Source organism: Pristiophorus japonicus, chromosome 11, assembly GCF_044704955.1.
Source record: "Pristiophorus japonicus isolate sPriJap1 chromosome 11, sPriJap1.hap1, whole genome shotgun sequence".
Lineage (NCBI taxonomy): Eukaryota > Metazoa > Chordata > Chondrichthyes > Pristiophoridae > Pristiophorus > Pristiophorus japonicus.
In genome coordinates, this window is record NC_091987.1 from 206794425 (window position 1) to 206810869 (window position 16445).

Consider the following 16445-nt stretch of genomic DNA (forward strand, 5'->3'; position numbering starts at 1 on the left):
ATAGGCAATAACCCAACCCTTTGATACAATACCCTTGTGGCGAGAGGGAGAGTTGGTAATGTGGCATTCTCATTTTCGGTCTGTAGACCATAATTAAATCTGTGGAGTAAATGTCAAAACGCACACACGCAAGCGTACAGATTAAAAATATATTGACAATTGGAGGGATGCAGCACGCTTTTTGGTTTCAGAAAAATCGAAAGGTACAATGTGGCTTTTAATATTTTCTCTAAGGAAAAGCCCAACGCTCGCGATAGCTTTAGTTGTAATGTGTGTGTGCTTTTCGTTTTTCTCTAGTAGGATCGGGAGACGAGAGAGAGAGAGGCATCGGTGGGCACAATCCTAGCGCCGGATGGTGAGGGAGCGAGCTGTGTTCAGCCGCTTGTAGCGAACCTCCCCCCCGAGGACACATTGTAGCGGGTGGCGGGGCAATGGGCAACCTGGCGGCTCAGGGAGCAGAGACACAAGGCATCACCCACATGGGCAGCAAACCTATCTCCCCACTTCTTCCCTTCCTGCCTCCTCTGCCAAGCCCTGCTGTAACATTCAGCCCCAACCCCAAAACTTCCAATTTGGGATCTTTCTCTTCCCAAACCAGGCAGTTTATTTTTTGGGGGGGGGGGGGGGCAAGTCATCATCATAGGCAGTCCCTCGAAATCGAGACTTGCTTCCACTCCAAAAGTGAGTTCTGAGGTGGCAGAACAGTCCAATACGGCACTTACAGTCTCTGTCACATGTGGGACAGACAGTGGTTGAGGGAAAGGGTGGGTGAGACTGGTTTGCCGCACGCTCCTTCCGCTGCCTGCGCTTGGTTTTTGCATGCTCTTGGTGACGAGACTCGAGGTGCTCAGCGTCCTCCCGGATGGTCTTCCTCCACTTGGGGCGGTCACTCTTGAGCCAGAAGGTTATGGGTTCAAGTTCCAACTCCAGAGACTTGAGCACAAAAATTCAGGCTGACACGCTGAGGGAGTGCCGCACTGTCTTGCGGGTGAGACGATAAACCGAGGGCCCGTTTACCCTCGCAGCTCGACATAAGAGATTTCCCCTGGCTCTATTTCGAAGAAGAGCAAGGGAGTTATCCCCACTGTCCTGGGGCCAATATTTATCCCTCACCTCAACATCACTAAAACAGATTATCTGGTCATTATTACTATGCTGTTTGTGGGAGCTTGCTGTGCACAAATTTGCTGCTGCGTTTCCTACATTACAACAGTGACTACACTCCAAAAAGTGCTTCATTTTCTGTTAAGCACTTTGGATCATCTGGTGGTCGTGAAAGGCACTATATAAATGCAAGTCTTTTTTCAGCTTCAGGCGGTTAAGAAAGCAAATGGCATGTTGGCCTTCATAGCGAGCGGATTTGAGTACAGGGCAGGGAGGTGTTGCTACAGTTGTACAAGGCCTTAGTGAGGCCACACCTGGAGTATTGTGTACAGTTTTGGTCTCCTAACTTGAGGAAGGACATTCTTGCTATTGAGGGAGTGCAGCGAAGGTTCACCAGACTGATTCCCAGGATTGCGGGACTGACCTATCAAGAAAGACTGGATCAACTGGGCTTGTATTCACTGGAGTTCAGAAGAATGAGAGGGGACCTCATAGAAACGTTTAAAATTCTGACAGGTTTAGACAGGTTAGATGCAGGAAGAATGTTCCCAATGTTGGGGAAGTCCAGAACCAGGGGTCACAGTCTAAGGATAAGAGGTAAGCCATTTAGGACCGAGATGAGGAGAAACTTCTTCACCCAGAGAGTGGTGAACCTGTGGAATTCTCTACCACAGAAAGTAGTTGAGGCCAATTCACTAAATATATTCAAAAAGGAGTTAGATGAAGTCCTTACTACTAGGGGGATCAAGGGGTATGGCGAGAAAGCAGGAATGGGGTACTGAAGTTGCATGTTAGCCATGAACTCATTGAATGGCGGTGCAGGCTAGAAGGGCCGAATGGCCTACTCCTGCATCTATTTTCTATGTTTCTATGTTTACCAGGGCGATACGTAACCGTCTGAAAGCCTTTGGTTTGTTTGAGTTATCTGGCTGTTCATGTTGGAGTTTCCCAAATGGTTTGATAGGGATGGAGTTTTGACAGAGTACTGTTCGAATTCCAAGGCATTCCCCTTGATGTTCTGTTAAACTGAGATCTCCGTCTGCTTGCTGTTTGCGGTTTGCGGAGATTGTTTGGGAGACATATCCTTATTTATTCTACAGCTCTCAATCAGGAGTTGTTGCTTAACAGGCCTTGGGCGCCTAGTTTTTAAAATAAAAGACTATTGTTGGATAATTGGACAAGATACCAGAGCGTCTGGCACCTGCGCAACAAGGGGTTAATGCCTGCAGGAGAGTTGGAGAAGAAATAATTAACAGAGGGAAAAGAAAACCTGTTCTTTCTACTTGTGTCAGTGTGGAGACAATGGTTATTGAGGTTATTCGGTCTTTTGCTCTCCAGCTTTTTTCTCTCCTTTCCTGAAGGGGTTAATTAACCCTTTGATGGTTGTATGGTTTACCAGGCACTGCGTGAGCTTTGACAGTGAGCATCAGCAAGCTATTTAACCGTGCGTGCACCACAATTGAGTCCGAGCCTATCCCACTCAATATCCACGCATACTCCTAGCGGCGATTGCTGCTCAGTGATTCAGGAGTGATCCCAAAGTCCATTGTCGACCTCGGGCCTGGCTGAGATCTCGTAACTCAGCACATCCAACCTTGTATGGTTTGTGTGCTGGAGCTGTCAGGCTACACACTAGAAAAGAAAGACTTGCATTTATATAGCCTCTTTCATGACCTCAGTCTGCCCCAATGTGCTTTACAGCCAATGAAGTACTTTTAAAGTGCAGTCACTGCGGAGGCACAGTAGCTACACTTGCAGCAGCGCACAGCAAGGTCCCACAAACAGCAATGTGGCAATGACAAGATATCTTTTAGTGATGTTGGTTCAGGGACAAATATTGGCCAGGAGGCCGAGGATAATTCCCTTGCTCTTCAAAATAGGGCCATGGGAGCTTTTTACTGATGGGAGCCTCGATTTATCGTCCGATCCAAAACATTGCATTTATGACAGGGCAGCATTCCTTTAGTAATGCACTGGAGTGTCAGCCTAGATTTTATGCTCAAGTCTGTGAACCCATGACCTTCTGACTCAGAGGCACAAATGCTACCAACTGAGCCACCTAAAGCCACTAGGGGAGCTATTCCCAGAACTCAATTGATGATCCCACCTCACTGCTCCAGCGCATGGTGGTAACATGAATAATACCAGTTGTTACAGTCGCTTAATGCCATGTGATGCTGTATCATAATACTGCCACATGCACCATGCAAATGTTCCACTTCCTGTCACATGCTATTGAAAAAAATCTGAAAGACAGCCAGTGAGTGAGTGACGTCTTGCATCATTTTAAAGGCAGTAGAACCTTGTATATGCGGTATAGATAGATACCTAGGTGTGTGTTTGTATAATTTTGGAGTTGACAGTAATCTCAGGAAACATATTTTGTAAAGTTACAGGGCGTGGACATTAAGATTTTTTTTAACCCAACTTTTTAACTTAAAACTTTTTAATTACAGAAAACCGTGACCATGAAGTCTTCACTATCAGTTGGTAAGTGTTTTTTTTTCTAAATATTCCATTTTAAATATAAAGTGTTTTATTACTTTCAGTTAACCTTCACCTGACGTGTTTCGTATCATTCCCCATTCCTCTGCAAGTGCAGCTCTTTAAATGCTGCTGAAGATGCTGACTATAGGGGCGGCCCCTCCCTATCTCTGTAATCTCCTCCAGCTCCCTGAGATGCCTGCGCTCCTCTAATTCTGCCCTTTTGAGCATCCCTGATTATAATTGCTCAACCATTGGTGGCCGTGCCTTCTGTTGCCTCGGCCCCAAGCTCTGGAACTCCCTCCCTAAACCTCTCCGCCTCTCTACCCTCCTTCAAGATGCTCCTTAAAACATACCTCTTTGACCAAGCTTTTGGTCACCTGCGCTAATTTCTACTTATGCGATGCGGTGTGAAATTTTTATCGCATAATACTTCTGTGAAGCACCTTGGGACGTTTCACTACGTTAAAGGCGCTATATAAATACAAGTTGTTGTTGCTGTTTAACAATTGCCACTAGCCCTGTGATACCGCTCCTAATATCCATTCTTCATGTGTTGGCATGGATAAGAGCTAGGGCCTCCCTTGTCTGTGTGGTTTAGTGTCACACCACACTGAATTTGTCCATTAATATAAGAACATAAATAGGAGCTGGATTAGGCCATTAGCCCTTCATCCCTGCTGCACCATTCAACAAGATCATGGCTGATCTTCTACCTGCCCACACCATCCCCTTATCCCTTAATTCCCTTTGTTCCCCAAAATTTATCGACTTCTATCTTGAATATACTCAACGACTGAGTATCCACAGCTCTCTGGGGTAGAGAATTAAGATTCACAACCCTTTGAGTGAAGACATTTATCTTCGTGTCAGTCCTAAATGACCGATTCCTTATTTTGAGACTGTGTCCCGTGTTCTAGATTCCCCAGCCAGGGGAAACATCTTCTCAGATTAACCTTGTCAAGCCCCTTAAGAATTTTATGTTTCAATGAGATCACCTCTCATTCTTCTAAACGCTAGAGAATATAGGCCTAGTCTACTCAATTAAGCCATAGAGGAACCAGCCAAGCAAATTTTGACCATTTGCATTGAAGTGTTTGCCTGTGCCACATAACTTGATTGATGTTCTATCCAACTATTTGGGGTTCCACGATTCTATGGGGTTGGTGGAGGTAAGGTAAGATCAGAGAGCAGACGAAAGACCCTTAAATAATTGGGCCTCTAGTAGTGTATTTTATTAATATTCCAGATGCTACAGTGTGAGGGATTCTGTTGAATTTATAGTGTTGTGCCTTGAATGCTGTGAATTTGGCCGCGGAGGAGAAAAGCCCTGTGTTTGACTTACTAATACAGGCACTCTGTTGTGTGGTAGAGGCAGGCACAGCAGCTGACAGTCCTTGAACAAATTGTTTCTAACCCAGCAGAGTTCTAATGTGAACATTTTGTAATAGCAATAATTGAGTGAGAAAGCGAGCATGAAGGTTTCCTACGTTTACAGCTGCTATTTTTGGTGCTTAAGATATAAATCTCAAAATAATTTGCTGATGTTACAGGTACCTCAGTTAGATGTAGGGTGTATTAAGAACATAAGAATTAGGACCAGGAGTCGTCCATTCAGCCCCTCGAGCCTGCTCCACCATTCAATAAGAACATGACTGATCTATTAAGGTGCCATTTAAGAGTCAAATGGTGAATGTAAAAGTTATTGCTTCCTGTCAGTGTTTTACCATTTCCTTCATTATCTCGTCCCTTTAGAAGAGCTGGCTTCTGATTGGTGCAAGTTGACGTCGGAGTGCTATCTGCAACACTGCCACCTCACTTTTATAAATGTGTTTAACGAACTCCTCTTCAGCCAGCAACAGGAGGCAACGAGATACCTCAAATGGGCCCAGGAAGGATTGCTGCTCAGTAAAAAAGTGTAAGTTTACGAAAATACAGAGCGCATTAAAAAAAGAAAGACTTGGATTTATATAGCACGTTTCATGACCACCAGACGTCCCAAAACCCCTTACAGCCAATGAAGTACTTTTTGAAGTGTAGTCACTGTTGTAATGTAGGAACGCGGCAGCCAATTTGCGCACAGCAAGCTCCCACACACAGCACTGTGATAATGACCAGATAATCTGTTTTAGTGATGTTGATTGAGGGATAAATATTAGCCAGGACTCCGGGGATAACGCCCCTACTCGTCATCGAAACCGTGCCATGGGATCTTTTACATCCACCTGAGAGAGCAGACGAGGCCTCAGTTTAACGTCTCACCCGAAAGACGGCACCTCCGACAGGGCAGCGCTCCCTCAGCACTACAGTGGAGCGTCGGCCTAGATTTTTGTGCTCAAGTCCCTGGAGTGGGACTTGAACCCACGACCTTCTGACTCCAAGGCGAAAGTGCTGCCCACTGAGAACAACATGTCCCACTCAGAATGACCAGCTCAATCGAAAGTAGGTGGAATTACACCTGGCTTTCACTCGTTTTCTACGAAGTCACTGAGCTGTACTGGGGCACACTTCCACCAGGATTGACTGCCCTCTGGTACCTTGCTCAAGTACTCATTCTTCATAAGTGAGCCTAGTGTTGCTGGGCTATTGCACTGTGGGGGCATCACAGCCGAGCTTCGTCCTGACATCACGTCCATCCACGCAGGCAGATTCTGACCACGGGATGGTAATCGGGAGTGTGAACCCACACTTTTGTTTGTCCCTCTCCCTAGTCCTGGGGCATTAGAGCCACTGTTTTGCTGGTTGAGATCTGTTAGCTCAGCACAGATCAGAGATTGAACCCAGGACCGTCCTGTCCACTATGGCTCAGTTCCACACCAGTCCGTGCATTTATTCAGTGATCCATTAGAGAAGCTTTACAATGAAATATGTTTTTCTTTAAATGAATGAACTAGAAGATGGGTTTGTGTTTACACTGGTGAGAAGGTGGACAGAGACGACATGTACCGCAATGTCGATGTCTGCCCTTGCTGATAGTAGGCTCCAGAGGTGTGGAAAATGGTCCACGTTGTCCAAGGCCGTACCATGGATTTTGATGACCGGGGGGCAGTGCTGTGTGGCAGGGTCAGGTTGGTGGAGGACCTTTGTCTTGCAGATGTTTAGTGTTTTCGTACGCCTCGGTGAAGGTGTTGACGATGGCTTGGAGTTCAGCCTCTGTGCGCAGACGCAAGCATACTGGAGTTCGATGACCGAGGATGGGATGACCTTGGATCTAGCCTGGAGGTGACGAAGGTTGAACAGGTTTCCATTGGTTCTTTAGTTTAGTTCCACTCCAGTGGGGAGCTTGTTGAGCATGAGATGGAGCATTGCAGCGAGGAAGATAGAGAAGAACGTTAGCACGATGACGCAGCCCTGCTTGACCCCGGTCTGGATGTGGATTGGGTTTGTGGTGGATCCGTTGGTCAGCATCAAGGCTTGCATGTCGTCGTGGAGCAGGCGGAGGATGGTGACAAACTTTTGGGGGCAGCAGAAATGGAGGAGGACGTTCCATTGTCCCTCACGGCACCTGGGAATCCCTGGCCCAAGGCCGCCCTAAGTGGAGGAAGAGCATCCGGGAAGGCGCTGAACACCTCGAGTCTCGTCGCCGAGAGCCTGCGGAGGACAAGCGTAGATAGCGGAAAGAGCGTGCGGCAAACCAGACTCCCCACCCACCCTTTCCTTCAACCACTGTCTGTCCCACCTGTGACATAGACTGTAATTCCCGTATTGGACTGTTCAGTCACCTGAGAACTCATTTTTAGAGTGGAAGCAAGTCTTCCTCAATTTTGAGGGACTGCCTATGATAATGATGTACTGCAATGTCACACAAGCACAGCTACATTGGACCCTGTGTAATAGGCATCATTTTCACAACAACTTGTATTTATATAGCGCCTTTAATGTAATAAACCGCTTCACAGGGGCATCATCAAACAAAATTTGACACTGAGCCACGTGAGATATTCAGGCAGAATGGTCAATGTGGTAGGTTTTAAGGAGCGTCTTAAAGAAGGAAAGAGAGGTAGAGAGACGGAGAGGTTTAGGGAGGGAGTTCCAGAGCTTAGGGCCTTGGCAGCTAAAGTCATGGCCACCAATGGTGGGGCGATTAAAATCAGGGATGCTCAAGAGACCAGAATTGGAAGAGCGCAGAGATCTCGGGGGGGGTTGTGGGGCTGGAGGAGATTACAGAGATAAGGAGGAGCGAGGCCATGGAGGGATTTGAAAATGAGGATGAGAATTTTGAAATCGAGGCATTGCTTTACCGGGAGCCAATGTAGGTCAGTGAGCACAGGGGTGATGGGTGAACGGGATTTGGTGCGAGTTAGGACATGGGCAGCTGAGTTTTGGATGACCTCAAATTTACATAGGGTAGAATGTGGGAGGCCAGCTAGGAGTACATTGGAATAGTCAAGTCTAGAGATAACAAGGCATGGATGAGGGTTTCAGCAGAGGATGAGCTGAGGCAAGGGCGGAGGTGAGCGATGTAACGGAGGTGGAAGTAGGCGGACTTAGTAATGCTGTGGATATGTTGTCGGAAGCTCATTTCTGGGTCAGATATAACATCAAGGTTGCGAACAGTGCGGTTCAGCCTCAGACAGTTGTTAGGGCGAGGGAGGGAGTCAGTGGCGAGGGAACGGAGTTGGAGACAGGGACCGAAAACAATGGCTTGGGTGTTCTCAGTATTTAGTTGGAGAAAATTTCTTCTCATCCAGTCTGTGGTTGGCCCGAGAGAAGTGGTGGTGAGGTAGAAACATAGAAACATAGAAACATAGAAAATAGGTGCAGGAGTAGGCCATTCGGCCCTTCTAGCCTGCACCGCCATTCAATGAGTTCATGGCTGAACATTCAACTTGAGTACCCCATTCCTGCTTTCTCGCCATACCCCTTGATCCCCCTAGTAGTAAGGACCTCATCTAACTCCTTTTTGAATATATTTAGTGAATTGGCCTCAACAACTTTCTGTGGTAGAGAATTCCACAGGTTCACCACTCTCTGGGTGAAGAAGTTCCTCCGCATCTCGGTCCTAAATGGCTTACCCCTTATCCTTAGACTGTGACCTCTGGTTCTGGACTTCCCCAACATTGGGAGCATTCTTCCTGCATCTAACCTGTCTAACCCCGTCAGAATTTTAAATGTTTCTATGAGGTCCCCTCTCATTCTTCTGAATGAGCTGGATGTCGTCAGCGTACACGTGGAAACTGACGCTGTGTTTTCGGATGATGTCGCCAAGGGGCAACATGTAGATGAGAAATAGGAGGGGGCCGTGGCTAGATCCTTGGGGGACGTCAGAGATAAGGATACGGAGGTGGGAAGAGAAGCCATTGCAGGTGATTCTGTGGCTACAATTAGGTGGCTAAGAATGGAAGCAGACGAGTGCAGTGCCACCCAGCTGGGCGATGGTAGAGAGGCGTTGAAGGATGGAGTGGTCAGTCGTATCAAAGGCTGCAGACAGGTCAAGAAGGCTGAAGAGGGATAGTTTTCCTTTGTCACAGTCGCACAGGATGTCATTTGTGACTTTGATACGAGCCGCTTCGGTACTGTGGCAGGGGCGGGAACCTGATTGGAGGGACTCAAACATGGAGTTGCGGGAAAGATGGGCACGGATTTGGGTGGTGACAACACGTTCAAGGACTTTGGAGAGGAAAGGAAGGTTGGAGATAGGACGGAAGGATCAAGGGTTGTTTATTTTTTTGAGGAGGGTTGATGACGGCAGATTTGAGGGCGAGGGGACAGTACTTAAGAGAGAAGTGTTAACAATGTCAGCTAACTGGAGCCAGAAAGGAAGTTGGGTAAACATAGAAACATCGAAACATAGAAAATAGGTGCAGGAGCAGGCCATTCAGCCCTTCTAGCCTGCACCGCCATTCAATGAGTTCATGGCTGAACATGAAACTTCAGTACCCCCTTCCTGCTTTCTCGCCATAACCCTTGATCCCCCGAGTAGTAAGGACTTCATCCAACTCCCTTTTGAATATATTTAGTGAATTGGCCTCAACTACTTTCTGTGGTAGAGAATTCCACAGGTTCACCACTCTCTGGGTGAAGAAGTTTCTCCTTATCTCGGTCCTAAATGGCTTACCCCTTATCCTTCGACTGTGACCCCTGGTTCTGGACTTCCCCAACATTGGGAACATTCTTCCTGCATCTAACCTGTCTAAACCCGTCAGAATTTTAAACGTTTCCATGAGGTCCCCTCTCATTCTTCTGAACTCCAGTCAGCAGTTTGGTGGGAATAGGATCGAGAGAGTAGGAAGCAGGTCTCATGGACAAGAGTGGTGTTTATGCGACAGGAGCCAACCTCTGGGCCTCTGAATTACTGTGACTGAATATGTCAAATTCCATTTTTGCTAAACGCTATTGTGGGATTTCGAATCGTGTTTTGGGATTGCATTCCATGACTTCCCATTATTCTATGAAATCCACAAATGAGTGACCTTTATTGTAGGTGTATGCTCCTTTACTTATTTATGTTTCGATTTAAAAAATAATCCTTTACCAGTTTTAAAGCTGAGCTTACACTATCCAGCGGTATTCAAGATGTACCAGTTGAAGTTAGAGATGCGATATTTACCAGTACTGGGTAGAGGGAGTCGTCATCATCATCATAAGCAGTCCCTCGAAATCGAGGAAGACTTGCTTCCACTCTAAAAGTGAGTTCTCAGGTGACTGTACAGTCCAATATGGGAATTACAGTCTCTGTCACAGACAGTGGTTGAGGGAAAGGGTGGGTCGGGAGCCTGGTTTGCCGCACGCTCCTTCCGCTGCCTGCGCTTGATTTCTGCAAGCACTTGGCGACGAGATTCGAGGTGCTCAGCGCCCTCCCGGATGCTCTTCCTCCACTTCGGGTGGTCTTTGGACAGGGACTCCCAGGTGTCAGTGGGGATGTTGCATTTTATCAGGGAGGCTTTGAGGGTGTTTCTTCTGCCCATCTGGGGCTCGCTTGGGGAGTCAGGGGGGCAGCAGCATTGGGGTAACTTGTGTTCATTGGTAGCGCAGGGGGGTGGTCATGAGCTTTGACAGAAATGGGGCGTAAATCTTTGAGTTTTGACAGCACTGGGGTTTGGTTGCTGGGATTTGACAGCACAGCGGGCAATCCTTTGGCCTGATTATTACTTCACAGTAAATTGGGTCGGTCGGACCAGGGGACATAATTTTCAATTAGTGAAAAGTTACATTTAGAACAGATAGATCAGGAAAAACTTCTTTACTCAAAAGTGATGAATGTTTGGAATAATTTGCTAGGCAGGGTGTTGGAGGCAAAGACTTTAGGGGCATTCAAAATGTCGTTGGGTGTAGGCTGGGCAGAGTTAAAGTATCAAGGGACGAGCATCTACAGACCAAAATGGCTATTCCTATCCTCGACTCAGCACAAACCATGAAGTCATAGTCCAGCTGCACCTTCTCTGTGCCATTTAATATTTTAATACCTCACCGAGGTTCACCCTTAAAACCTTCTCTCAAAGCTTGAAGTTTATCTTGCGTTGGGATGGTAGTCGGGATCGAACAACTGGGTAACAATGGCTTCGAGCCAGAGTTTGTGGCGGGGGGTTGGCTGGTTTCCTAATTGTGAGCGTTATCCAATTAGCCCTGCTGGAAAATGTCGCCTGTGACATTATCTTCCCCACCCTCACGTCGGATAAAACCTGGTGACCTTTCTTGGCTGTGTGGGTGCACACTTGTTCCCTGACCTCTTCGATGAGCCTTTAAACCACGTTGCCTTCCAATAGTCCAGGTGACTGATCTAACCACTTTCCTGTCGTAAACCTGGTCTCAAGGCCCAGCCCCTTTCGAAATCGCACCTTTGCCTGCCTGACAATAGCTTGCCTTTGCCCGAGCAGCCAATGACAGACCTGCTGGGACAGGAGCTATGGGCCCAATTTTCGGGTGGAGTTGCTCCTAGTTTTTTTGGAGCAACTAGTTTAGTTTGGAGTATGTTAGAAATTGCAATTCTCGGATATTAGTTTGCTCCAGTTCTAGTGAGCTAGTTTAGGTTGGCTTTAGGTAAGGTACTTTTTTTTCAAAAGGGGGTGTGTCCAGCCACTCAGGCCTGTTTTGCAAGTTTCGGCAGTGAAAACTTACTACAAACTAACTTAGGATGGAGTGAGTGTCCACTTTTGTAAGTTCTGAAAAACCTTACCTAGAGTTAAGTTTGGTGCAGGCACAGCCAGAGACGGCGGGTGGGAAGCATTAAACACAAAGGACACATCAACATCACAACGGGAGGAGGGCGGGGTAAGGGAAGTTAGAGGATTTTCCATAAACACCTTCACAACAACATTAAAGAAGCAAAGTACATTTAAAGCACAAAGCAGTACATTTAAAGCACAAAGCACTAAACGAAGCACAAAAAGTAATAGCAATTAATTAATAAAAAATAGAAGGAACCCTGCACCTGAAGCACCAAGACCAAAGTAATAAGTAATCAATCAATAAAAAAATAGAAGTCCAACCTTTATATGAAGGGAAGGTGTCTCTGTCAGTGTATCTCTCTGTAGTGTCTCTATCGCTCTGTATCTGATAGTGAGGGGTGCAGGGGGGAGGGGGGGTGTGGTGGGTGTCTGTGTGTGTGTATGTGTGGGAGTGGGGGGAGGGGTGGTTGGTTGGGTGTGTGTGTGTGGGTGGGAGGGTGGGTGGGTGTGTGTGGGAGGGTGGGTGGATGTGTGTGGGGGGGGGTGGGAGGGGGTATGTGTGTGTGTGGGGGGTGGGAGGGTGGGTGTGGGTGTGTGTGGGGGGTGGGAGGGTGGGTGTGGGTGTGTGTGGGGGGGTGGGAGGGGGTATGTGTGTGTGGGGGGTGGGAGAGGGTATGTTTGTGTGGGGGGGTGGGAGGGGGTATGTGTGTGTGGGGGGGGGTGGTGGGAGGGGGTATGTGTGTGTGTGTGGGGGGGGTGGGAGCGGGTATGTGTGTGTGGGAGGGGGTATGTGTGTGTGGGGGGGTGTGAGGGTGTGTGTGTGTGGGGGGTGTGTGTGGGGGAGGGTGTGTCTGGGGGTGGGGGGGGGGGTGTGGGTGGGGGGGGTGGTGGAGAGGCTGGAAGGAGGCAACCCTGCTCTCTCCTCCCGCCCTTCGATCATTGAGTGCCCCCCAACCCATGCTCCTCCATCCGTTGCCACACCCCCCCCCCCTCCTCCCGGTACCCACATCCCCTTCCTCCCGGTACCCACGCCCCCCACCCCACGCAACCCCCTCCTCGCGGTACCCATGCCCCCTCCATCCTCCCGGTACCCACGCCACGCACCCCCCCCGGTACCCACGCCCCCCCCCCCCCCGGTACCCACGCCCCCCCCACCCGGTACCCACGCCACCCCCCCCCCACCCGGTACCCACGCTCCCCTGAGCCATTGCGCATGCGCACATGCTCCAACGCACCTGCGCAACGCTGGAAGAAGACGACATGATCCCTAGCCCCGCCCCCCTGCAGGCAGGCCCCTCCCCAGGGAGACTACGCTGCGCCGCGCCACTCCACGCCATGGTCCAGGAGGACCGGAGAATTGCTGCAGAATGTTCCGGCGCACCATCGAACCCAGGCAGGTCATGTAAGTCTCGGAGGTGCGCCGTTTTCACCAGATGCCGACACTTGGGCCCTCTATCTTGGCAACACAATCTCGAAGCTGTTGACAAGGCAAGCTGGAACCTTGCTCTGAACGTTGTGTAGGAGTGCCAGTGACAGGTTTCACACCCATTGCTTTATGTTCAAATTAAACACGCAGCTTATTGACTTTGTGCAATAAAAATAAAACTCGAACCTTTCAACTTTGTGTTGTTAAGAGCCAGGGTTGCCAACTCTGGTGAGCCGTATTCCTGGAGATTTCATCACATGATCTCCCACCCCCAACCGCCCCGCCCACTCAAACAGCCTTTATTCCCATCTCCAATATTTTTATAACTAATAAACAAAATGATTAAAAACCCACATTTTTTTCGGCTCTGTGAATTTTCTCCTGTGTTTGCTCACAGCAGTGTCCACGAGATTAATCTTTAATTCCTGGAGACTCCAGGACAATCCTGGAGAGTTGACAACCCTATTCAGACCCCAGGCTTTCAACTAATTCTCACTTCCAGGGTGATCAACCCACACATTACTGAACAGTCATTGCCATTTTTCAAAAGCGCATACACTTGTCAGCTGTGGCTCAGTGAGTAGCACACTCGCCTCTGGATCAGAGGGTTGTGGGTTCGAGTCCCACTCCAGGGACTTGAGCACACAAAATCTAGGCTGACACTCCCAATGCAGTGCTGACGGAGCCCTGCACTGTCAGAGTTGCCGTCTTTCAGATGAGATGTTAAACCGAGGCCCCGTCTGCCCTTTCAGGTGGACGTAAAAGATCCCATGGCACTATTTTGAAGAAGAGCAGGAGAGGTATCCCTGGTGTCCTGGCCAATATTTATCCCTCAATCAATATAACAAAAACAGATTATCTGCTCATTATCACATTGCTGTTTGTGGGAGCTTGCTGTGCGCAAATTGGCTGCCGTGTTTCCCACATTACAACAGTGACTACACTCCAAAAGTATTTCATTGGCTGTAAAGTGCTTTGAGACGTCCGGTGGTCGTGAAAGGCGCTATATAAATTCAAGTCTTTCACTTTTTTATCTGATTACTTAGTTCGCTTGGTGTAAATTTAGTACTAAACAGAGTAAGTGAAAGGTTTGTGACATCTCAAAACCTCTGGAGGCCCAAAGTAGGCCCTGAAGCCCCGGTAAGTTTGGCCAACCAATGGCATTTGGCTGAACCTTCATGTTTCCACTTCAAAACTGTAACTCGGATTGAAAGTTGTGCTCCTGACAACCTGACCAATTTAAAGGAAAATATTCAGAGAATAATTAATTTCCTTAAAACACTTGAGCTGTAGCAACTGGGTGTTGAGCTTGGATACAGCCTCATAAAGAGTATACTTTTATTGCAGCAAGGAGTATGGAACTTGCACTCAGTTGTGCCAGTCAGAGATTTAATGTAGAGATTGTTAACAATACAAACTGCACATAATGGAAATTAAATCGTTTCCCCTCCCCGCCCCCCCTGACATTTATCCCTCTTTTTCTCTTTTTTTTCTTTTATTCATTCTTGGGTTGTGGGCATCGCTGGTAAGACCAGCATTTATTGCCCATTCCTAATTGCCCTTGAGAAGATGGTGGTGAGCTGCCTTATTAAACCGCTGCAGTCCGTGTGGTAAAGATACTCCACCCACAAAGCTGTTGGGGAGGGAGTTCCAGGATCTTGACCCAACGACGACATAGGGATGGTCATTATACGTCCAAGTAAAGGTGGTGTGTGCCTTGGAGGGGGAACATGATGGTGTTCCCATGCGCCTGCTGCCCTTGTCCTTCGAGGCAGTGGAGGGGACAAGCTCGGGAGGTTCTGCCAAAGAAGCCGTGGTGTAGAACGTTCGGTGAGGACAATATCGGGCTTGGCCTGACACAGTTGTATGTGGGCCAGCAGCCTTCTGGTATCTCACCCGAGTGCACAGACGTTGTGGGGCAGGGCGCGAGACATCACAGCCCAGCCTAAACTTGGCAAACATACGCATGAAGTTTCCAGCAGGGATACACAAGAAAGCAACCAAGAGTGGGCACCCATCCCCACCCCAGGGTTGCTAAATGGTGGGTGCCCATGCTGCCACTGCAGGTGAGATCAGCCTAGTTTACTTTCACGGAGAGCCCACGAGTTCGGGGCCAGGGGCAACACGGGCCAGCCCACACTGCGATAGAAAGAAGAAAAGTAAAAGCGGAGGGCAGAGAAACCCAACGCAAAAATCAAAAAGGGCCACATTACAGCAAAATCCTAAAGGGGCAAAGGGTGTTAAAAAGACAAGCTTGAAGGCTCTGTGCCTCAATGCGAGGAGTATTCGGAATAAGGTGGACGAATTAACTACGCAGATAGCAGTTAACGGATATGATGTAATTGGCATCACTGAGACATGGCTCTAGGAGTATTCAACATTTAGGAAGGATAGACAGAAAGGAAAAGGAGTTGGGGTGGCGTTGCATTAATTTCCTCTTTAATCAGCAATAGTAAGGAATGACATTAGCTTGGATGATGTGGAATCTGTATGGGTAGAGCAACGACATACCAAAGGTCAGAAAACGCTAGTGGGAGTTGTGTACAGACCACCAAACAGTAGTAATGAGGATGGGGACAGCATCAAACAAGAAATTAGGGATGTGTGCAATAAAGGTACAGCAGTTATCATGGGCGACTTTAATCTACATATTGACTGGGCTAACCAAACTGGTAACAGTGCGGTGGAGGAGGATTTCCTGGAGTGTATTCGGGATGGTTTTCTAGACCAATATGTCGAGGAACCAACGAGATGGCTGGCCATCCTAGACTGGGTGATGTGTAATGAGAAAGGACTAATTAACAATCTTGTTGTGCGAGACCCCTCGGCGAAGAGTGACTATAACATGGTAGAATTCTTTATTAAGATGGAGAGTGACACAGTTAATTCAGAGACTAGGGTCCTGAACTTGAGGAAAGGTAACTTCGATGGTATGAGACGTGAATTGGCTAGAATAGACTGGCGAGTGATATTTAAAGGGTTGACTGTGGATAGGCAATGGTAAACATTTAAAGATCACATGGATGAACTTCAACAATTGTACATCTCTGTCTGGAGTAAAAATAAAACTGGGAAGGTGGCTCAACCGTGGCTAACAGGGGAAATCCAAGGAAGAGGCATATAAATTGGCCAGAAAAAGCAGCAAACCTGAGGACTGGGAGAATTTTGTAATCCAGCAGAGGAGGACAAAGGGTTTAATTAGGAGGGGGAAAATAGAGTATGAGAGGAAGCTTGCTGGGAACATAAAAACTGACTGCAAAAGCTTCTATAGATATGTGAAGAGAAAAAGATTGGTGAAAACAAACGTAGGTCCCTTGCAGTCA

General features: G+C 47.9%; 1 protein-coding gene across 3 annotated transcripts in view; it reads left to right on the plus strand.

Annotated features, from left to right (window-relative positions):
* Positions 1-152: 152 nt before the first annotated feature.
* Positions 153-16445, plus strand: part of LOC139276451 (E3 ubiquitin-protein ligase DZIP3-like) — a 108232-nt gene continuing 91939 nt past the window's right edge. The window contains exons 1-3 of one of the 3 annotated variants that reach the window (XM_070894457.1): positions 153-203; positions 3561-3594; positions 5344-5506. In XM_070894457.1, the coding sequence (XP_070750558.1) occupies positions 168-203; positions 3561-3594; positions 5344-5506 (233 nt within the window). In that variant the 5' untranslated portion in view covers positions 153-167. Of the gene's footprint in view, positions 204-293; positions 356-3415; positions 3437-3560; positions 3595-5343; positions 5507-16445 lie in introns of those variants that run through there. The other 2 variants (XM_070894458.1, XM_070894459.1) reach the window with 2 other exon arrangements.